Source organism: Pundamilia nyererei, unplaced genomic scaffold, assembly GCF_000239375.1.
Source record: "Pundamilia nyererei isolate P.nyererei 1_Seehausen unplaced genomic scaffold, PunNye1.0 scaffold00028, whole genome shotgun sequence".
Classification (NCBI taxonomy): domain Eukaryota; kingdom Metazoa; phylum Chordata; class Actinopteri; order Cichliformes; family Cichlidae; genus Pundamilia; species Pundamilia nyererei.
The window spans coordinates 301,370-324,710 of record NW_005187429.1 but is presented as its reverse complement, the minus strand read 5'-3'; the positions used below and the strand labels follow the sequence as shown (position 1 = coordinate 324,710).

General features: G+C 41.5%; 2 protein-coding genes across 4 annotated transcripts; one reads left to right on the top strand and one right to left on the bottom strand.

The window, feature by feature from the left end:
• Positions 1-2,763: 2,763 nt before the first annotated feature.
• On the top strand, positions 2,764-9,178 carry ccn4a (cellular communication network factor 4a). The gene is made up of 5 exons (XM_005728281.2): positions 2,764-3,077; positions 5,696-5,984; positions 6,949-7,203; positions 8,247-8,440; positions 8,527-9,178. Exons 1-5 carry the CDS (start codon positions 3,030-3,032, stop codon positions 8,824-8,826), a joined length of 1,086 nt encoding a protein of 361 aa, XP_005728338.1. The 5' UTR covers positions 2,764-3,029; the 3' UTR covers positions 8,827-9,178.
• A 162-nt stretch (positions 9,179-9,340) lies between these two features.
• On the bottom strand, positions 9,341-22,770 carry ndrg1a (N-myc downstream regulated 1a). 3 transcript variants are annotated; one of them, XM_005728279.2, is made up of 16 exons: positions 22,643-22,770; positions 18,676-18,750; positions 18,130-18,165; positions 15,606-15,711; positions 15,087-15,207; positions 14,730-14,792; positions 14,566-14,626; positions 14,017-14,103; positions 13,843-13,899; positions 13,599-13,702; positions 13,322-13,378; positions 13,176-13,227; positions 12,735-12,782; positions 12,292-12,327; positions 11,898-11,949; positions 9,341-10,718 (listed from the first exon to the last, which is right to left on the bottom strand). In XM_005728279.2, exons 2-16 carry the CDS (start codon positions 18,730-18,732, stop codon positions 10,459-10,461), a joined length of 1,197 nt encoding a protein of 398 aa, XP_005728336.1. In that variant the 5' UTR covers positions 18,733-18,750; positions 22,643-22,770; the 3' UTR covers positions 9,341-10,458. The 3 variants fall into 3 exon arrangements, with proteins under 3 accessions (XP_005728336.1, XP_005728337.1, XP_013765102.1); XM_005728280.2 differs by lacking the exons at positions 18,130-18,165; positions 18,676-18,750; positions 22,643-22,770 and adding an exon at positions 16,243-16,415; XM_013909648.1 differs by lacking the exons at positions 18,130-18,165; positions 18,676-18,750; positions 22,643-22,770 and adding an exon at positions 16,249-16,415.
• Between the last annotated feature and the right edge of the window lie 571 nt (positions 22,771-23,341).

Genomic DNA, 23,341 nt, shown 5'->3' with positions numbered 1-23,341 from the left:
GTCCATGTTATTATTGTGTGTTTGAGGGTACAGTTGTCCATTTGTTTGTTTTGTCCATTGTGTGTGTAGGTGGTTGTGGGTGTGTGTATGTTCAGTCCATGTGTTAACGTGGGTCAGATGTCAGGAGGCAGAGTTCAGGAGTCTGACAGCTGTGGGGAAGAAGCTGTTCTGGTACCTGGTGGTCTTAGTCCGGAGGCTCCTGTAGCGCCTTACTTCTAACCCTATCCAGGAAACACTCTGCCACTAGCACAGCGTCTGTTGAGATAAAGTCATGTGAAAGTGAAAGAAGCCCTTTCAGATCTAAGGTTTTCCTTATTAGGACATTAAGAACTTGTGTCCTAGAATAACACATGAAATTTTACACTGTCATTATACAGTGAGAAAGACTATTCATAACTAGAAAATACTGACAGCTGCCAGTCGTCCCAGCAAATTCATCTCAAGGTCAGAGCGTGTCACGCTAAGAGAAGCTCCAACACACCTAAAATCTACATGTTTAATGTTAAACTTCATCACAGTACGATTAGAAAACGCCTGAACAAGTTTTGCTTGCTTGCAAGTGTTCGCAGAAGAAAGCATCTTCTCTCTTAAAAGAACCTGGCAGCAGAGCTTAAGTTTGCAAAACTACATCTGAGCAAACCACAACACTTCTGGAGCAACGTCCTTTGGACAGACCAGACCAAAGTGGAGACCAAGTGTTTGGTCATAATGCACAGTGCTGCATTAAGCAAAAGACAAACACAGAACATCAGTACAAAGATCAAGACATAAACGGTGAAGCACGGTGGTGGACGGGTGATAATTCGGGCACCTTGCTGTCACTGAATCAACCATGAACTGAAAAAGTAAAGAATCAAAGTGTTGCAATGACCCTGTCATAGTGCAGACCTCAACCAAATTGCTCAAACGCTGATGCGAGACCTTGACAGAGCTGCGCATAAACAAATGCCCACAAACCTCAAAAACTGAAGCAACGTTGTAAAGAACAACTGACCAAAATTATTTCTCAATGATGTGAGAGACTGTCGAAGTCACACTGGAAATGATTACTTTAACTTATTGCTGAGAAAAGTGGTTCTACGAGGTCCTGAATCATGCCACACACTTTGTCACACACTGCTTCTTCATCGTCTTTTTTGTTCAATAAATAACATAATATATAATAAAGTTTGTATTTAAATAATTTCGAAACCTGAGAGGGACCAGATGAATATTTTGTATTATTAACCATGTAATTGAAATAGGGTGCACGTTCTTTCCTCACATGACTGTAGCCTCAGTAGCTTTGCTATAGTTCACTGATAGAAATCACTGATAAAAGCCTGACTTTAAAATGCAGAATCTAAACCTAGTGGAAAACCTCAGCATGGCTCTGTCTGTGTTTTATATGCAGGTGTGGTTTATATATGTAATTTTCTTTCTTTTTCTGGTACATTTTTAGCTGACCTTTATGGATGGAGCAAAAGCTGCGTTCGCTGAAAATGGTTCCTAAAAGTGACCATGAACCCACACAGTGTCTACTTTAATTGACTAATGTCAGCACTAGTTTCTCACAGTGTTGAATTCCCCCATCATTACTCATGAAAGATTTTACCTCACAGCTTTCAAAGAGGAAAAAAAGACAAAAGTAATGTCTTAGGAAACGAAAGAAATGAAAAGATACACAATCTTAGATGGTGGGGAAAAAACCTTTGATAGCAACTGAAATTGGAGGTTGGAGGTTAACGGGCTTCAGCCCTGCTTCAGCAGGAGTAAGGATGAGAAGGTGGGGAGACCAGCAGAGATGGAAAGTAAAGAGAGGCTGAGTTTTAGAGTAAGGAAACAAGAGAGAGACAGAGAGCATTGTGCTGTGGATGGGGCGGGTCATCCTGGTCAGGGCAAAGAGGAAAGCCTGCTCAGATCAGCCCAGAAGCTGACAGCTCTCTGACAGGGATTAGACGACTGCCTGTAAATAATAGGGGTTCAGACCTGGGGCACTTTGCTCTTTGACAAAGTGTTCATTTCTCATCCATCACTCTTTCCTTCTCTCTGTTGCCTGTGGGGTCGAATTCTCACAGACGTTTGGTTATTCTGGGTGAGACTCAGCAGACTAAAAGCAAAAGGTGCTGTGGTAAAAGGTGCAGCATTACTCAAATACAAGAGAGTTTCCATATGGCGCATTTGGTGCTCACCTGCATCTCCTCAATGTGACACATTCAAATTTCCAGAAAAATGAAAGGAAAGCAAAGTAGCAGACTGTGAGATAGATGACATCATTTGATTTAAACTAAACATCTGGAGGCCAGGCACAGTCGGAGCCTTAAAATAGACACAATGGGCGAGAGGTTGGCGACCTGCTGTAGTTACAGTGGTGTTAAAAGAAAATGCTCTCATGCAATGACAGGCGCATGATAAATAATTCCAAATATGTTTGCTGAAGTAAATAAGTTCAGAGGAAGCCAAATCGGGAGCATTACACAAAGTCCAGGCCTCAGTGTAAACTACATGATTGTATTTGTAATGTCTGTGTATGTGAGGCCTATCTTAATAGGAGACTCACATGCAACAAAGACAGTAACTTGAATCTCTATTTTGCATGTGCAGAATGACCCATTAACTACACTGAAATCCTCAAAGGAACTTATTATGACTTGTGGAGTAGAGGGCAATGATTCTGTAGCCTACGTAAGCATACGCGCACTGCTTTTCAGACTGACTTGGAAATATCTGGAGCCTTTAAATTAAGCAGCAGTAACAGGAGTGTCAGAGTCCTTCCAGAGACTATTCCAGACACGCCCTAACCACCACAGCTGCCAGCGCTCTGGAGAAGAGGAGGTTCGGGTGAAAGTGGAGCTGAGGGGAAGAGAGGAAACCTGAGGGCAGGCTATGCGGGTCCGGACTCTTATTAACAGGCTGTCAGCGCAAACCGAAGGGCGCCGAGATGTCAGCGAGGGGACGAGGATGTAGCACACCTGAGGAGAGCGGCGTGTGGCGCGTTTGAGAGACGGAACTAATTCTGGATTCAATGCGTGTGCAGTTCCTCACCAGTGATGAGTTGGCTCCTGTTGTGGATTGTAACAGCAGCCGGGATTCAACAGGTGGGATGGAGGACAGATTTCCCAAAGTACCTTTTTGTCTTTTGTTTTTCTTTCTTTCTTTTAACGTCCAGGTTGCATGTAACTCAGACGTTTAATGCAAGTTGCAGAAGACATAGGGGTTTATTTTAAAGTTAGTAAGGTAGACTGAGATTCTAAAAAAGACACTATAAGACAAGGTCATTTAAACGTAATAAACGAAATCAGTGTTTTCTCCGTTTTAGCCCCCCCCCATTTATTCGTCAGGTTGTGGCAAAAAAAAAAAAAGAAAGAAAAAAAAGAGAGAAAAAAATAGTTTTTTTTAACCTTTGGCTGAATAAATATTTCCATTAAAATCTGCTTAAAAACTGATTGTTGTCCTTTATTATCCTATTATCCTTTATTTATTATTATCCATTATCTGGCTTTAATTTTGCACTGTGGGATGCTCAGAGTTGTGTCTAGGCTCGTTCGGATATATTGTAGTGCCACCTGGTGGATATTTGGGGGTACTCATGTGCTTTCTTGTATCCCACTGCCTCCTCAGAGCCTTTCTACTCATAAAGACACCAGTTTGTGGTCTAACCTCAGAAACTGAGTGTTTAAATTAATGATATTTTGTGTTAAACACGTTAAACACGGCGATATTCTTAGTTTTTGTAAGATTTGGGTTATTCAGCATCAGTGTCAAATATACCCCTAAACAGTGTGGTTGTGAATAGTCAGTATTAAATATATTCTCATTATTGCATAATAAACTCATGTGGTTTGGAGGGAAATAACAACAACGCCTGAGTGATAGTTTCCCCTGGGAAAAGTCCTTTCTCCTCTGCTCTGAGGAAGGGTAAATCAAGCCAACACCTCCCCGCGGGTCATCTGACCTGACTGCAGGCTGACAGGAAGAAGAGATTAAACCAGGAGTGGAGCCAGGGTCATCAGCACTTGTAATCTCTTTGTAACCAGCTGCCACAAAAATATGACAAGTATTTGAGGTCACGTTAGAAAGCATTCAAAAAGGGGGGGGAAAGATGATGATGATAACCACAAATAGCTCACTAAATAATCTCTCTGTCTTGGTATTGTTAAATGTCCTACATGCAAAATGTGTTCGTCAGAGATAAATGATTTCAATAAGATGTTTGTATCAATCCCAGCCCAGCTTTTATAATTAATTTATGAAGCACTCACATCTTGATTTCTATGATCTCCTTTTTCTGTGTCAGGGTGATGATTTCCTTAGCGGGAACAATATGTATGCCACTTTGCAAATTAGCCTCATGGCTGCAGAATAAATTAAGTCTTTTGATAAAACAGCTTTGTGGCACGACTGTGACTAAAAGTCGTTCATCTGCATTATCTTTAATATGACCATAATTCTACTGAAGTGCTGAGAACAAGCCGAGGAAAACGGATCCACCGTGCTTAAGATGATTAAGCATCTTTTCGCACAGTTAACCGCGGACAGAGTGTGCACGCACGTGTATCTTTCAAGCTCCCCATTTAAGAGCTCTGCTATAAGTATTTATGGCTGTAGAGACAATACTGGAGCTAATTTGATATGTTTCACTTCTCGCCCAGCCCCGACCACATACTGTACTTGTAATTAGGATGGACACGGTATCTGCTTCAGCTGAAGTCTTATTCATAAAGAGCCTTTGTGGTTTATTATTGCTACAAAACTGACTCATCTGCGTTTGAAGTTTTGCTCGATTTGCATCATAAATGCAACATGACTTCACTTTCCCTGAGAGGGAAGTTTCGGTTTCTGTCACACGAAGTAACAACCTGGAGATCATTTCCTGCTCCTTTCTCAAGCACACCATGCTCTCAAAACAAAAAGAATTCAGTTCAGACTCAACCATTTATTATTTTTTACAAAAAACAACAACAAAAAACATTCACATTCCCAAACTTTCATCAGCTGAGGCTCATGCATTCTCTGTCCAAAGCTAACCTCTAAGCTCTGGGCTGTTAATGTGCCTTATGTGCAGCGTTGCTGTGAGAACATCTGCTTTTAAGAGCTGCAAAGCTCTTTACTGTGTGATCTTGGCTACACAGAGCAGATTGTAAGAGTCATAATGCCAAGGGAGATGAAATTCATTTCATTGGCAGGATTTTTATAACTGTAAGCAGCACAGTTCTTGTTTGAAATATGGCGACGGAAACCAGTGTTAATACATAAGACACCAGGGCGCGATGGTGATTTAATAAGATTATCTCCACTGGGTGTTTCATTCATTTTTATAGTCTTATTTAATTTATTGCACAGCACGAACACATGTTAGCACTGAAGCAGAAGTGTACAAGTAAGGGATTTTAAACCTTTCAAGTCCATTACTTGCTGAGACATGGTTACCAAAGAGGGCTAGATGAAAAAAAAAATCATGATTAAGGGCATTAAAAATATTGCCTCCACACAAGGGGTCAAATACCTTTTGTGCAATAAAAAAAATTCCGGACAAACAGGTTGAAAGAGTAGCTGCAGATGACTTATTTTGTGCAATCACTGTAACAAAGGCTCAGGCTTGATGATGTGACATAAGCTGTACGCATGATGTGAAAGCTATTGGACATATTAGATTAATAAAATATAGAGTATATGAACTGGGAATCTCATTTTCTTTCCCCTTTCTTCTCTGCAGGCCTACTCCCTGAATTCCACCACCATGCGGCCTGCCACAGCTGTCACATCCCCATTTGTAGACCTGTACAACCGCACACAGTACTGCAAGTGGCCCTGCGAGTGTCCAGAGACCCCCCCTAAGTGCCCGCCAGGTGTAAGCCTCCTCATGGATGGCTGCGACTGCTGCAAGACCTGCGCCCGGCAGGTGGGCGAGGTGTGCAACGAGGCAGACATGTGTGACTACCACAAGGGACTGTACTGCGACTACAGCTCAGACAAGCCTAGGTACGAAAAAGGAGTGTGTGCATGTAAGTGTCACTCACCAAAACAAACTACCGCTGTACACCGCATCAAAAGTTCATTTTTGTAATGTTGCAAGTCACGTTCATTGTCCAAACTGCACACAAACTGCAGCACAGCACAGACTTGAGTAGAGAATATTAGAAAAAGCTATTTTTGGTTTGGTTTCATGGCACAGGCAGCATGTGCACATTATTCAACAAAGAGCACAGAGCACACATGGAAGAGAATTACTGACCTCAGTCTAGGGACATATCTGCAAGTTTTATATCCAAGTCTCCAACATGCAAATAACTTTTTGTGTTATTCATGTTTTCATTTTATTATTTTGCCTTTGTTCTACATCCTTGCAGACTGTGCAGACTTAATCGTTGCCTGATGTCGAGATCAAATCTATCCCAGATATTGCACAGCACTAGCTTCTAATGTAATTATTGCATTACATGTTTTTTGTATTTTAATACGTCTATGTGTTGTTATTTTCATACCATTTATCATTTTAGTTTCACTCACACCATTTTTTCCCCTTTTTTAATTATTCTCTTTTGTTCATTCGCTGCTTGTTGTGCTCACTTTTAAGGACTTTATTTTTTGGAATAAGCTGTGGAGAAATGAAATACTTACCTCCCACTAAATGATGTCTGCTGCTAAAAAAATAGTAAAAACAGACCTATGGTGTCACAGATTTTCCATCTCTAATAGAAGGTTCATTTAAAACCTACCTACACATGATCTGATGACAGTTTGAAGATGGAATAAGAAAATAAAAAATGGAGACTAATATAACAGTTTTCAAACATTTCTGAAGTGCAAAATGTTTCATTTATCGATTGCTTTTATTTTCCAAGCTCTGCAAGACAAATGTCCTCCTAATAATGGCGGACGCATTTCAGCAGCAACGCGCAAGTCCAAGCTTTTGTGTGTTTGCCCTGCTTTTATAATATATTCCTGCTTGTCATCCCTCTCTGCCAGACATGGTGGGAATCGGCTGCGAGCACAATGGCGTGATCTACCGTAACGGGGAGAGTTTCCAGCCCAACTGTAAATACCAGTGCGTGTGTGTTAACGGTGCTATTGGCTGTGTGGGGCTGTGCACAGAGTCTCAGCCTCCCCGCGTTTGGTGCCAGACCCCACGACGAATCAAAGTCCGGGGACAGTGCTGCGAGCAGTGGATCTGTGACGAGCCCAGGAGAGGGCGCAAGACAGCGCTGCGACATGCAGTCGAGGGTAGGAAGCTTTGGATAAAAAAGATTGTATGTTTTAACCCCTAAATCTAATGTTCAGAGTTGATGGCTGAGAGGTCATTTAAATGGAAGGGAATGCTTCAAGTACAAATATAGTGAACAAATTACTAGGAAGCCCTCAGTATTCTTAAAAATGGGAGGATTTTACATGACTAATTGGAGCTCTCTTGGACAGTATTGTTTGCACAGAAATGTAGACATACATACAGTACACCGTGAATATTTCTGATATTGAGTGGTGTTATTTACACCAGTATAAGTCTTTAGAAGTAACAGAATCTGCTCTGTTTGAAACTGCATCTCACAAAGTAGCTGTGCAAGTAAAGCTGGTAGTCCAGACGCATCGTGAAGTATGTTTGTTGTAAGCGTGTGAGTGACAAATCGATCCTTTCCTGTGGAAGCCAGTGGAGGCAAGAATGTGAATGAAGATCTCTTTGTGTTGCATTAGGAAACAAATTAGATCCAGACTTCTAGGCAGACACAATTTAACAGTTTGGATTAAAAACAGATGCGACAGGAGGGGAGACAGTCATACTGTGCTTCTCGTGTTCTCTCCGACATTACATGTGCAGGATCTGAATGATCTGAATGTTAAACAAGTATATTCATGTTGCTAAAAGACAACTTTAAAACAAGAGGATATGTGATTGGTTGATTGAGTGGAATTGTTCTCCTGAAATTCCTTAATTGATCCGTTTATTTATTGATCCAGTAAAGCTGACTCCTGTTACATCTTTTATCACTGCTCTGTATTATGCTGGGGTCTGCCGGGGAGCCATGCTGCTAAATTTAACTGCAGTTGGAAAAACAATCCTTGTTTTGACTTTTTTTTTGGTCTATAATAACCAAACGATTGATTGAAATATTGTGAATTTTTAATTTCATTAAAACTTTAATTGAAACTGTCTATATTTAACTCTTGGTTTGCCAAATGGAGTAGAGTTGTCGCGACCTGGAGCACTTTGACAATGAAATGGCGCTGAACGTAATGTAGTTGCACACCTCTCTGTCTATGCTGCTGTCTAGTTTTCCCAGCCGAGACCACGAGCTGGCACAAAAACTGCATTACCCAGACTACCTCATGGAGCCCGTGCTCAAAGACCTGCGGCCGCGGCCTGTCCATGAGGATCTCCAATGCCAATGAGCGATGCGAGCTGTTTAAAGAATCTCGTCTCTGTAACCTGCGGCCGTGCGAGGTCGACATCACCAAACACATCAAGGTAGTAGTCTCACAAACACGCACAATAACTGATCAAACTGAAATGGTTTTTATATTTAAAATCTTCCTGTTTCTTTGCTCCCTCAGCCAGGGAAGAAATGTCTTAATATCTACAGGGAAGATCAGCCAACAAACCTCACCATCTCCGGCTGCACCAGCAAGAAAGCGTACCGGCCCAAATACTGCGGCGTCTGCACCGACGAACGCTGCTGCATCCCCTACAAATCCAAAACCATTGACGTGGAGTTTGAGTGTCCCAACGGGACGGGATTCACCTGGAAGATGTTGTGGGTTCAGGCCTGCTTCTGCAACCTCAGCTGCAGAAGCCCCAATGACATCTTTGCTGACCTGGAGAATTATTACGGTTATCCAGAGGTTATGAACTAAGAAGCGACCTGTCGGTTTGTCCCATCTGTAAAGAGCTTTAGAACTTTTTCCTGACTTTCATTTCCTATGCAGTTTTTTTCCTTTCCTTTTTTAGTCCAATCATGTACAAGGGATTTTGTTCTGTTTTCTTTTTCCTATTGGAAAAATCTGTAAATATCACATATGTGTATTCATAAAGCATGGTGTGCTTTTGAAGACTATTTAAAGAACTGTTTGCAAATGAAAATATTCAACAAAGCATGTGAAATACTGAAGGTTTAATTTATTTATGAGGCTTTTGGCATATATACTGGCATGCTATGTTTTTTGGACGACGTCTCACAAGGACATTGCTTGCCTGCCTTTAAACTCCCAAATCAACGGAGGTTGTAGGTTTTTCTTCATCTATTTCATTAAATTCTCCCTATAAGTGTTAAGAGATGAACAAAGATCCCCAAGACTACATATTCATATGAAATAAGGAAAATCAGGGAAGCTGTTACACATTTTTTTGTCATTTTTTAATAAATACAAACGGTTATGTCATTTTAATGCTTTTCTACAGCATTAGAAGGTTGTGTATTTACAAAGCTGTATGTACGTGTTCTACAGAGCCAAATGTTTTTGTAGTGCAAGTAAAATACAGAAGAAAGAGTAGAAAGTATCAGGTAAGTTCTATGGCTATCCTCGTGTTTACATGTGGACCTCTCTTTTATCACTCACTCAAGAATCCACACACAGGAGCAGCACAATCTAACAAAGGTGAACAATTTCATGGCACATTGATTGCATAGAAATCATCATAAAAATCATTAAGAGAGAACCGTTTTTGATCCATTAATAAACCATGTGATCCTGAAGCTTTAGCATTGGTTTTTTAGTGTTTTGATTGACGACAAAGCATACAATTTAGATTAATTTTAAATTCACCTGCAAACTGCTATTTCAACAATCTTTTGGGGGAAAGAAAATTCACAGGGGGGGGGAATAAATGACATTTGCAAGGTCAAACAATTTGCTGTGCATGATATACTTTAAATCTGCCCTTTCAATTTTCAAAGATATACGTGTAGTGCCTCCCCATTCACTCTCCACATCTACAAGTCTGCTCCTACATACGAACAATAACTCATACATGAAAAATAAACGGATAAATGATCGAACAATTACAGTGAGAACACATTTACAGTCGGGTAAATTTGAGAAAGCTGCGTCAGTAGGGTAAAAATGGACCAAAAAAAAATGAGGTTGGAGGGAAAGATGAAGGGGAGGTTATTTTTTTTTTGTATGCGAGATTATGAGGGATATATTACAAGCTGGTGTACTCTTAGCCACAGCTTTCTCCGACATTCTCTGCTTCGATGTCCCCAAATGCTGCGTTGCCTCCAATTACACTGTGGCCCCAAACATTTTCTGCTTGCAATCAATAAACACGACCTCAACCTTCTTACTCAAACATATTTCCAAACTAGGGCAACTCATCTGCACTGAGAAATCTGCAGGTGAGTGTGTATTGTGCGTTTTTTTTTTTTTTTTTTCCCCCTCTCTTTTAAACAATTCCAGGTTGATGGGCCAGGTGTGAATTAGAGGTAGCGCAGCAGAGACTGAAGGGGATCCTTGAGAGGTTTGGATGTCTGCTGAGTGGAGGGTTATTTAGCAGGACACTTCGGCGGACTTGCTCACGCCTTGGTCCACGTTGTTGTTGGCCGTGGTGTCCATGGAGCTGTCTGTGTGGGAGCGGCCGTGCGGATTCTCAGTCGTGTGGCTGCGGCTGCGGCTGCCCTCGTTGGTGTGGGAGCGGGAGCGGTTTCCCTCGCTGGTGTGGGAGCGGGAGCGGTTGCCGTCGAACGAGGTGACGCTAGAGCCAGAGGCAGTGCGGGAGCGAACAAGGCGGGTCATGCTGGCAGCAGGCACTGAGGGAAGAGGAAAAGAATTTACTGACGTCCACTTTCCCATTGCTCACTACCTTTCATCACAACCTTCAAGAAGATTTGCAGAATTTTGTAATAAATGTATGGCGAGCATATAAATTGCCACGTGTTGTTACAATGAAAGCAAGCCATCCAAACAGATGCAGACAATTAAAATTGGTTCTACTGTCATCAGCAAATGCAAACGTGTCAGTCAAATGAAAGTTCACACGGACACCATTTAAACTAAACAGCGAATACTTTATGCTTGAGAGCAGTAGTGCAAAGTTGTCAAATTCAATTCGACCTTCAGCAGGCTGTCTTGAGCATGTCTACATGCCCAAATTAACTGAACTGTTCCCGTGTGATTGGCTGATTAGTTATTAAATCAGCTGAATGGCTGTGTATAATAAAGTTGCCAGTGGGTGCACATATGGTCTGTCCTTTGAGCATTAGTTACATCATAGTGAGTGCATGCCCTAATCAATCATAAACACAAGGGGTGCGAAGGCTGTGTTGGGGCATTATTATAATCATCTTATATTTGTGTGTACATTGGTACAGTCAAGCATTCCTGTTCCCAAATTCATTAATCACATTACAGTCAGAAATCAAACAACTGAGTCACCTGCAAGATTTACACAAGATCCTAAAGTATCTGAATAATCAAACATGCTTTGAACTCACTTTGTGGAGCGCATTTGACCAATTGCAAGAATTCTCAAAGGGGGCATTCTCAGTGCAGTTCATCATAAATAATTAATTTTGGCACGTAAAGAGACAAGAATGTGACACTCGAGTGCTCAGATCTTGTGCATGTCCTTCTTAGGGTAGCTGTTTGTGCTGATGCGTTGGAATACGTAAGGTTTAATGTGCTATTCTAAACTAGAAATTATATTACTGGTCTCAGCAACATAATGAGGAGCCTAACAAAATTAATTAGTGCATTAATGTTTTCAGAGTGTTTGATTTTCAACACTGGATGAGGTGAACTCGAAGGCTAAGAGATCTTTCTCTCACCACAAGGTGGCAGAATATACATCTTTTACAGAATTAAATCTGTAAGCACCGGTGATGGCAGGCATTTTTTTCTGTGTCGTTTTTATTTTCATGCACGTTGGAAGAAGAAACTTTAATCTGAACATATCTCAGTAAAACAAAGTGAAAGTATGTGATACTTACTGTATCCCATGCCCTGAATGAAGTACTTGAACGCCTCAGTCAGCTTGCCAGGCTGCAGAGAAGAACATAAAGATAATCAGTCCTCTTTTCAGTAATTATTATATTTGTTTGCATAACATTGACAGGTTCAAGCTCTCAGCCACCAGCTTACTTCCCAGGGTTTGTGATATGACAGCTGTTATGAACAGGTGCTGTGCAGTTTGGAGGATTACAACCTGACAACTGTGGTTCATGTCTGGTACTTGTTAATGCTCTTAAGTGCCACCCTCCTACGCCATCCACCCCTCCACCTGACCCCGTGTGCTGATTATCCAGCCCTGTCCAGCCTGCTCTACAGCATCAATATCTCTCATGTCATTTCCCCCTCCCTATTTTCTTTCTCACACATACAAACCTGGTCAACCTGGGGCATGCCACCGCAGTCGGCCATCTGGGGAGAAGAGTAAAAGAACACAAAATTAGAATTTTGCATGTTGTCACTTGTGTATTTGTGCAGCATCGTGCACACTCCATAACCCCCCACAGCGCTCATTAAGTCCAATTTGAACACGCAGAACCGTTAACCCCAGTAAAAGGCACCACTTTAAGTCAAACAGCCATTTGATTTGAGATGCGGTTCAGAAAAAGCTCGCCACAGGCCAGCCGAAGTAGGTCAGTGAGCTCTGGGGAAATGTTCAGCTGTCATAGCACTGGTTAATATATCACCAGGTAAATGCTGAGCCAATGGAATCTTATCAGCAGATGAGTTTTCATCAAGGTGGTTATAATCTGGATGAGAATAGGAGACAGGAGGTGTGGGGTAAAGGCCACAACAGAGGGAATGAGTGGGGCCCTCACCTTAAGAAGGGTGGCCTTTGTGGGGTCCAGCTTAGTGTTGCACTCAACCTGCAGGAACAAACGCAAAACATTTATTAGGCAAATGATGTGTGATGACCAACAAGTTTTTAATGTTGTGTGCTTAATCCAGTTATTCCTATGGATAATATATACTAACAAATACGTTTTGGATTTGGGACCTGTTTGCAGCTGAAAGCAGCAGCAGTCACACAAATCTCTTAACTTTAACAGATTAAAGCTGATCTGCATCACTCCGTTTCTGTTTCCAATTCGGTTCTTGCCTAAGACATGCTAAACTGTTGTCCTTAAGCACTTAGCCTTGCATATCTCTTGGGCTTAAGCAGACGACTGAAGCGAATGGAAAACACGTCCAGCACAAGTTGAACCGTGTTAACGGCAGTGGGAAGTCTAATCATTAGCACTTGAGCCATGTGAACTCACCACGGCCTCCACGGCAGGAGAGCTATCGCCAACCACCAGCAGAGAAGGGCACCTGGATAAAGGACACACAACCACACAGTGAATGTTTCCGTGTTAGAAATAACATTGTTTCATTTAAGCTGATGCCGTTTTTGAGAACAACTTACTTGAGGGTTCTGGCATGGCTTCCAGGGACTGGCCTCTCAATTTCCAGATCCCTTCGACTGTAGACAGACACATCTGTTAGTGCGCAGAACACGCTACTTTCGGCTGCTCCCTAATTTTTGCACCCGATGGCCTCCCTGACTCAACTCCACAGGGATCGGTATCTCAAATGTGTACAGCACTACACTAAGGAGCCACCACACTTTCCATTAGAGTGTATGAACTCAAACACCAAGATTATATCATGAAACATTTACATAAACTAGATGCTGTGCTTACCTTTCATAGGACTTGACAAAGAGATGCAGGTTAAACAGGTTCATGTCATTCATGATGTGGTGGCGGTATGTGGCAATTAGATCATGGTTGTGGTGAATTTCCTCCTGCGGTACCCAAAACAAAAGACGGGTTAAACCCACGACCTACAAATTAATCTAACTAAAATCCTAGTTTCAGTTTACAGAGGTACTTTAAGCGTAATGAAGATATTAATTAATTTAATAATGAGAATTTGAATCTTTACCTTTCCAAACAGGTGGGTGATGATCATGTCGGGCTCTGCGTGAGTCCAGCCACTGATCTAAAAAACAGAAAAAGCTATGTTTAGCTTTAATGGTTCTGCAAATCCAAAAGTCAAAGTTACCACAGTTTTTGGAAATGGTTTGAACAGTTGTAGGTGCTCATATACACGCATTACCTTGTGTGCAGCCCAGTCCATCCATCCCTCAGCACACGAGTTGATGTTGATGAGAACAAGGCCTTCTACCATATTTGGGTAGTCCAGCTAAAAGATACATAAATGAACTTTAGAAATAAACCACGACACATTTCGCTAAATATGTGCCCCACAACCGATTTAAAAAAATAGTTTGTATAGCCCATCTATTTATTTATTGTTGCCCAATTTGGTGAGGGTTAGGTTTTAATCTAAAGCTCTTTAATGTTATATCGTGCCCTGTTGAACAATATAGAACTAGTTAAAGTAAAGGCTGCAAAGAGTTAAATGTTGCATCTTTGCCAACTTTGTGTCAGCGGGGAGGGGGGCTTACTATTGAGCACAGTGTTAGTGGTGAGCTGATCTTGTACATTCCTGAGGCTTTCATGGCTCTGCAGGCTCAAGCAATAAGCGGCGGTGTGTTGCCAAAAATCAGCCAAGAGCAGAAACCCATTAGCCAGCTCTGCTAATCCAAGATTGATTAATACTGAAAATATTAAGTGTGACTGAGAGAGCGTGGGGTAAACTCACAGCAAATCTGGACAGAATGTAGGCCCCGGCTCCCATGCCCATGCCAATCACACTTTTCAGGCTAGAGTGCACAAAAGTAGAGGGGTACTGTTAGAACAACCGGTTAGAAAGTGTCTCAAATATAAAGGGTGAAGTGTCAGGCTGGGAACTGGAGCTCAATTTACCCAAAATGCTTTAAGACCAGTGGGAGAGACTCAGCGAGTTGGTCCATAGAAGGGTACTCATATCTGGGGAAACAAAAAGAGTATTGTTACAGACACTATCTAATCAGCAATGGTCTTATATTACCGTTATCAACTCCTGACAGCAGTTTGTGTTCAGCTAATCTTAACATAAGGCAAAGTCTCACCATTAAAGCAGAGATTAGGCTGAACAAGAGATAATACTTGTCAAATTAGGTCACCTTAAGCACATTCACAGTGATCTACCTGTTGATTCTGAGGTCATAGACTGCTTGACATACATTAAGTGTCTCTCTGTTTGTGACTGTGTGCGCACATGCATGTGTGCATCTGGCTCACCCAGTGGAAAAGGTGTTTGCTCCTTCATGCTGCCCCGGGGCATCGACGTGACACACAGCAAAGTGCTGCATGATTTCCGCCATGTCCTCATGGTCGAAGAGCGTGTTCCAGCAGGTTTTGTCTGGAAAACAGTGAAAAGATGGCAGAGTTGGATGAGTGGTTCTTAATAGAGAGGGAAAGAAGAACTCAAACCGCCTGAATAGATGAGCAAATCTCAGGTTTGGAGGTGCCGTGAGCAATCTTCTTACAAAATCTGACTTCATTACAAAAAAAAGAAAAAAGAAATCATGGAAGACTCCACGAGGAGTCTCCACACCTCCTCCTACAGATACACAAACATGACCGAGTGTAAAATGATAGCGTGGATACAAGGGTATCAGCTTAGATACTTAGACTTAATATAAAGGTAGTTCAGAGAAACTAATTTCATTTGAATTGGTATGATCATTCAAAACACACAAGGCCTTCGGTACCACAGCATGTTTCACCAAGATAAAGGAAATAATGAGGTAGGCTTACAGTTCAGGCCGACGTCATGGAAGGTGAGAATGACTGGTCTGTCCCCTTTGGGAACCCCCTTCATTGTACAGTGAATTCTTCCATTAGGAGTCTCCACATCGTGCTCCTATAGATACACAAACATGACCATACTTTTATAGCTCCAGGTTACAAAAGATACATAAATATATTTATATATATTTCTTTAAAGTTACTCCTTGATGCTGGTGCAACAGGACTGCATAGTCAATATGACAAAGTAAAGCTGTTGCAGTAATATTTGAAATACTTTTGTTAAATACAACCTCCAATAATTAGCCTGTTTTTTTGATGGAAAATCTAAATGATAGGCTCTTCACCAGGAATAATTTACCCAACCATGCCGCATCTCGTTACAGAGGTTTATCATTCCATTAAATATATTAGCTTTTGATCTACTTTACCAACTGAAAAGTAAGCAAAGCCATTTCAAAAGGCTGGCCACTTTAAAACACAACACATTTTTTCCACATGAGCCACAAAAGAAGAATATTTTTTCCCCGTTTAGCACCTGTGCAACAACTCCAACTTTAGTATCTATTGTCCAGCAGGCAGCATAATCCCACAAATCCGCTGGAAACTACAGCAAACATTTTAATAAAGCTTTTAGTCTACTCACGCTCACTTCAATCTCAGCGACAATCATTTCCACATCAGGATCCTCCAGAACCATGTTTGCAGGAATAGAGTTAAACACTGCTTGCTACTGAAAACTATAGTTACAGTGGCTCTCTGAGCTATAGATCCAAGAGCTGGTAAGCCTCTGAAGTCGTTCAGCCCTTCAGTGAGAACTGCATTTTATACCCCTGCTGCTTACCAGTTGGCCTAAGCTCCTGGCCTCCCATGGTGCCTTGCAGGCTGGTCAAAACAAGCTAATTCTAGATGAAGATATCCTTAAATTGGATCAGCCAATGTCAGAGAGGGGCATCAGCTACTGCGCTGACATGATAAGTATGAGCATGCGATGAGTGGCAAAACATGATGAATAAATGAGGCAGCAGCTATTATTCAGTAATATTTAGGGGAGAAGATTTACAAAAACAAAGACTTAACTTAGTGTTGGTAATTAAATATAGATCCTGCACGATATACGGCAGCAAACAGTCTTTCGAGACTAGACTGAGCCCTTTTGATGAAAATCTTTGATTTGTTTCTAAATTACACATTCAGTACTTGGTTAAAACTCACACATAATACATTAAAAATTTAGTTAAATAGTGAAACGAAGTTTTAAAAATTTCTCCAAACATAAATACTGCCATAATCCATGAATAAATCAGTTTTAAAAAAAACATTTAACTCCTTTAAAAAAAAGTTTTTTTTCTATAAAATCTAAATATGTAGAGTGATTGTTAGCTAAAAATTGCTTTTACATTGTCATTCATTTCTTTATTTCTAATAATTTTAAACTTAAACTGTTTATATGAAGGTTTATTATTAACCAACAGCAGCTCTATGGTGATCCATCAGCAGGTCAAGGGTATGTCACGAGACAACCTATTAGGTAGTTTGTTTTTTACCCCCAAACCAGTTCTAACTGCATGGGATCTACTTGTCAGGAACATCCAGCAAGGAGGTAAAACCTATTTACGAAATGTAATGTACAGGATTCACCAGCTCGCTCCACCCACGCTTTGCAGGGCACACTCAAACGTGGAGACTACGCAGTGGAGATAATCCTGCAAGGCAGCGAGCATGTGTCTGTGTGTACAGAGTGTTCATAAGCACACACGCACATCTGTGAAACTTACAGTGGAATTTCTTTTTTGTGTATGTGTGTGTGTCCAGGTGTCATGAATGCATTCGCTAATAAAAATCAGGGAATATCATCAGAGCCAACTAATCCTGCGCGACTGACTGTTGGAAGCTTAGTCCTCACAGAGACATCAAACACTTGCCCTGGATACTTTAGGTCAACCAATCTGTCAGTGTCACAGCAAAGAAAGTCAGAAGGACTCTGATGGAGCTCAGACTCTCAGTAAAAGAACCCCATCCACACACTGCCTGAGCACAAAACCCTTAAATTCACATGAAGTTTGAAGAAAAGATTTTTTTTAAGTTGAAACCAATGCACTTCTCACACCTACTGTTATTTAAAAACAACACAGATTCAAGAGGCAGCAAATGTTTTCTGACTATAAGGTGCTCTGTACAGGGTGTTAGGATCGCCTCCAGACTCAGCAGCACCAAAACACATGCAGTTTCTCCCGATAGGCTGCATCATCAAATCCAGTTCAACATGCATTTCATCACTTCCTGTAGCTGACTCAGTTAGTGGAACCCTAATTAGGTTTCTGTCCTAATAAAATCACAGCAGATAAAAGGTCACTGAGGTAGTGCCACAGCTGTGTTAATAATTATCAAAGTATTTCATTTTATCAGCCACTAGATGGTACTATTCAAGGTAAAGTTATGAGATACCAAGCAGTGGATTTAACTGCTAAAACAAAAATGTTGCAACTTGTCAGAATGATAAAGTGTTTAATGTGTGTTTATGCAAACATACCTTGGTTACAAGCTGCTGCACAGCCTCTCTCAAGCCCTGGAAAGAGAGAACAGAGGAATGAAAACATAAAAGATAACATGATTACGGTGCAACAAGCTATAATCTAATATCCCAAAGTCGGTTCCCATCACTGAACCCAACCTGAATCAAGTATAATTTTGACTGCACAGTCAACATAATGCATCAAACATGAAGAACATTCTGTGAAATTATGTGAAAGCGAATCATACTGTGGTATTCTGCTGCATATGCATGATTTTCTTATTGCACTAGTTCCATTTTTCTAACACACAGCCGACCACAGACAGCTTAATTGTCTTTTACTGTGCATATTTTGGAAATCTGTGTATAGAAATTTATGAAGTGTTCAGTGATTACGTTCTCATATAAAAGCACCAATATCCCAAAAGTTATATCTAAAGAAAAGTCAAGCTAAGAGGCACAAATAAATCAGCAAAAAGCATACAAAGCTTGACAGCATAGAACTCCAACAGCTTAAGATTTATCTGGGAGTCACCGTTAAACAAAACTTTGCACAAAACATACCGGCAGCTCCCTGTCAACCAGCAGGGGTTTGGACTCAACAACCTGGATATCATCCATTTCAAAGAGCTGCAGAGCCTGGGAGAGATCGGAGCAATTAGTTAATGACTGGTTCAGCATATTTCTGTGTACGAGGATCAAGGTTTTTATATGCATTACTGTATTTTAAAATAAAAGAGTGATTAAAGGCCTGTTAAAGTACAGTTTTGTCCCTTGCTTTTGCTCCTAAGCGTCTTTAAGGGGACTGCTGGGAGACTTTTGTCAGAATTGAGGAGTTGCAGACAATCGAATGAGGCCTGCTTGAACTTTGGCTGGGTGTGTTTCTCCACACGAAAGTAAAGAGGGCTTAAGTTTAATATAGTCCAAGAGACACTCGCAACATGCAGAGGCTTGCAGCAGTTATCTGCAGTAACATGTGGCTCACATAACGGACCACACTTGCGAACCGCCTACATGAGAAACACGTGGATAACCTGAAAGACAGGGCGCAAGGTGGCTGACAGGCACAAAGCAAGGTTTGGCTGTGAGGGGAAGAGGAAGTGTGATTTTTGGGCAATTCTCACCCTGCTGAAAGATTTAAAAGAAAAAAAAAGATCTACTACACATGCACTTTGAAGATTGGACTCAAGTTAATTATCCACTGAACTTAGAGCTGAAAAAGACCCTCCCTAAATCCAGGTTTCGGGATTGGGAAGACATTTCATAAAAGAACATCAAAGTGGGGCTTAATGACAACATTAAAAGGAAAAGAAAGATGAAGAGTTGTACAGAAGGGCAGAAAACTGGAAGAGAAGCCAGGTTGTGCAGATCATGATGCTGTGTTGGAATAGAGCATGTAGGCTGTGACTCTGCATGCAAATCAAATTAGCCAGTTAAGAGAGCCCTTTGTCCACTGGCCCCAGCAGGCCAGGGGCTTGCCCACTTCTCTCCCACAGCTGAAGCGGGGGGGCCATGATGACCAAGACACACATCCATATACAGGAAGCAACTGACACCCTGGTTCCCATCTAAACTTCCCAGCTTCTTTTCAGCGCCCTGCTTGCGCTTCCTGTCACTTTCTGTGTTTATCTTGGTTTCTGTTTGGGTGAAGTCTCTCCGTTTGCCATTTCCAGGCTTTGACAATGTCTTTTGTGCTCTCGTGCCTCTCTTTGTCTTAACCAACATCCCCAGCAAAAATAGAAAATAGAAAAAAAAACTTAATCACCCTTCAGAATTGCAGAGTGCTCATCAGAGCAAGTTTGCCATTTAGAGGAAGCAACTCATGTTTCAGATATGGGTGTCTGGCAGAATACGCCCTGGGTACACACAAACACCTGTATGCCTGTGTTTCTCTGATGGGGAGAACACACACCAGCGCCAGGCAGCTCTCACAGCGCCGCAGAGGAAGAGGAGTATCAAACAACAGGTTCGTTTGTTCACTGCGGCCCTTCCAAAAACATGGCTGCGGTTACACTGCAGGAGCTTTGTTGAAGAGGACAAGAGAGCAGCCCCCGCTGAGATTCCACAGCCATGTAACAGAAACCATGTTTATGATTTTCATAATATCGAAAGAAAAAGAAAATGCTCAGGCCATTTTTGATTATATAATTTGAAAAAAATGGAGGGGGGGGGGGGATGTAATTTCCCATGTCAACATGAGCAAACCTATCAGCCTTTTTTCTGTTTTTAAGCCTTTTTTTGCAAAAAGCAAAAATAAAACCAGACAAGTTCACCCATATGGAAAAGTAACATTTATCATATCTGGTGTCTCTTTTTCTTTTTGTAAATCTTATGGGACTTACAGGTGTGCTGTACTTTGATTTACTCACTTTGGTGAGTAAATGACAACATGGGACCAAATGGAAAACAACAGAAACTAAATTAATGAAATAAAAGCACGCATCTCTTTTCAAGCTTGGCTACTAGTCACTACCTGCCAGCATGTCGACATCAGAGAGAAGCTCTGACAGAGCAGCAGGCTAAGACAACTAGGTCACCTGCTGTTTACACCTGTGGTGTTAGCCAAGCTGAGCTAATGTTTCACCTCTTTGAGAGGAGTGCAGAAAGGGGAAGTGTTAGTTTACCCACGCCAGATTCTGAGCCTAAGCAACACGATAGGAGTGCTGCAGCTGTGACATGTTTTATGAAATGATTTCAAACGACTGTCATGGAAAGAGATAAATATTCAACAGTGGCCCATTACACTTAAAATGTATTTATAATGTCGATGAATAACATGAGATGGAGTGAATAACACTGAACGCAAGGCTGCTCTGCTGCTCTTAATATTGTGGCACACCGAGCACAATCGCTTCCTCAAATTTGGCCACATTGGGTAAAAGACTATTCTCAGATTTTAAGATGAGCGTGTTCCCTCACAGGAATTTGCCTTCGGTGCCTTCTTTAAAACCGGCCTCAGCACAAAGAGGTGCCAGTGGCAGCAGTTGTCCCTGCATGCAAAGGCTCCTGTTAGAAAAATGTCATTGCAGAAGGAAAGAAACGAAACAAAAGCAGTAACTGAAACAGCTTTGGCTTGGCAGAAGTGAGACTGTTATGCAATCTTAAACAGGAAACAGTGGGAGGATATACGTTTCTAAGAGATGATCCTAAAAGTGTAGCTCAGAAAAAAAAACAAAAAAAAACACAAACTCGAAATTATTTGAAGCATTTTTATTTGTTGACAGTTTGACTTCATGTCAAGGTTTTAGTTTTTCAAGCTTCGACACCGACTGGTTTCGATGACTGATTAGGGCAGTTGTTGGCTTTCTGAATATTAAAAAATATCACCTGACAATGAGATGCTGCGGTTTGAGCTTTAGAGGAAAACAACAACTCTGGCTCAGGTCTACGTAAAACATCAGCGCTTGTTTTCCACAGTAAATCCAGGAGATGGGGTGCGCTGCTTTAAGCCACAACATCCAAGTTACAAAACAAGCATGGGCTCAAACTCTCTTTGTTCACTGACAGAAAGAAGCATATGTAGTGATTAGATTTGGACAGAGTCTCAATTTCAGAGAGCCAGAATCAAGGGCAGGTCATCCCTTCACTCCTCTGCCTCCATATACTTTTAAATCCACGAGCCTGCTGCATCCATCTGCAGAAACAATGATTGCTTCCCTAATCTTTGGGAACTCGCTTAATCTGTCAAATCCCTGGTTCTGAAATATCAGCAGAGCAGCAGCAGGCCTGCTGGACTAAGCTCATACAGACCTACATTTTCACTGTAAGAGATAGCAAATTGTGGGCGTCTTCCTCTCTATAGTGAAGTTGGTGAGGAGGGGTCACGCAGATCTGATGGGGAGCAGTCTTGTTTTTCTAGCAAAGATTTATTTATTTATGCATTTTGGAACACTTGCTGTTAATACCTTAAGTCAAAAAAGAAAATGTTTAATACTTCGATCAGCATCAGCCACAGCCCAGTCTCTCTCCCTCCTCCAGCCCCCACCCTCGTGCATGTTTGTTTGTTTGTTTGTTTGTTACATTAATACCAAGGCTAGAAAGCAAAGAGGATTTGTTATGCAACTATCTGGCCTCACGATGAGTGCAACATTTGACATAAAACTGCATGTTTCCCGTGTGCTCGCGTGCCACCAGTGTCACGTGTGACATGAACGTTGATCTGCGAAGATCTTTTACACTTTGCACACATGGCACCTTCCTTGCTATGAAACACATTCCACAGATTATTTGATCTTTTTTGAGAAACATGCCCAAAAGTGCGAGAAAGCTCTCTCGGAAAATGCACGTGGACATGTAATAGAAAGCATTTTTTAAATGTGCAAAAATAAAAATGTGGTTCCAGTTTCTATAAAGAGGTTAGAAAAAGGAAAGAAATAATGCAGCCTTAGTTTCTTATTTTAGTTGTGTTTCAGCGGTTGCGCACAGACAACGTCAATAACGGGGAAACTGAGTAGGAAGTGAGCGCACAGTTCCTTGGAACCCATAAAAAAGGAGTTCATAGTAGAGTTCATAATTCCAAAAAGAAACCTACCTGTTGGTTTAGCAGATGATTGTCCTGAAATGAAAACTTCCTGAAGAGATGGAGAAAAAAAGTCCTCAAAACTATTGCAATCTCTCTCTCTCTCTCTCTCTCCTTCTTTCTCTTTGAAACAGCAGCGTTGCTTTGTTTACGTGTTGCGCCAGGCGGATGTATGAGGGAATTTTATAAAGCTTGGGGGCGTGCAGCCCGGCCCACTTTCCCCACCGCCGCCTCTATTGGGCAACACCAGCTGTGGGATTTGAGAATGCAGCTTTCCAGCGGTTGCATGACCAGGAAGCTGTGACTCTCGGGTGAGATGCACGAAAAAAGAACGCCCACCCGATTTATCCCCGGACAGCCGACTTTATTTTAGGACTTTTGCCTTCCTATTTTTAGGAATTTGGGGGGCTACCCCCGCAGCTCAAATGTTAAAGTGACTGTGTGATATTTTATCTCCCTCTGATCTGTCCTTTGTATACATTCTTACTACGTGCATTGCAACTTCTAAAGACCCACGTTGTCCTTTAATAGTTCTGTCAAGTGCGCCCCTTTTCTCCGCTGTGCAAAGACTCTAACATGCATGCTTATATTTTATTTTTTATTTTTTTTAGACCAACCTACAAATTATCTCTACTGTAACTAAGCGAGTGTTTCCACATTCTTGCAGTCGCAGCATGTGACCGTTTTTTAAGATGTGTCTGAGCCATTGTC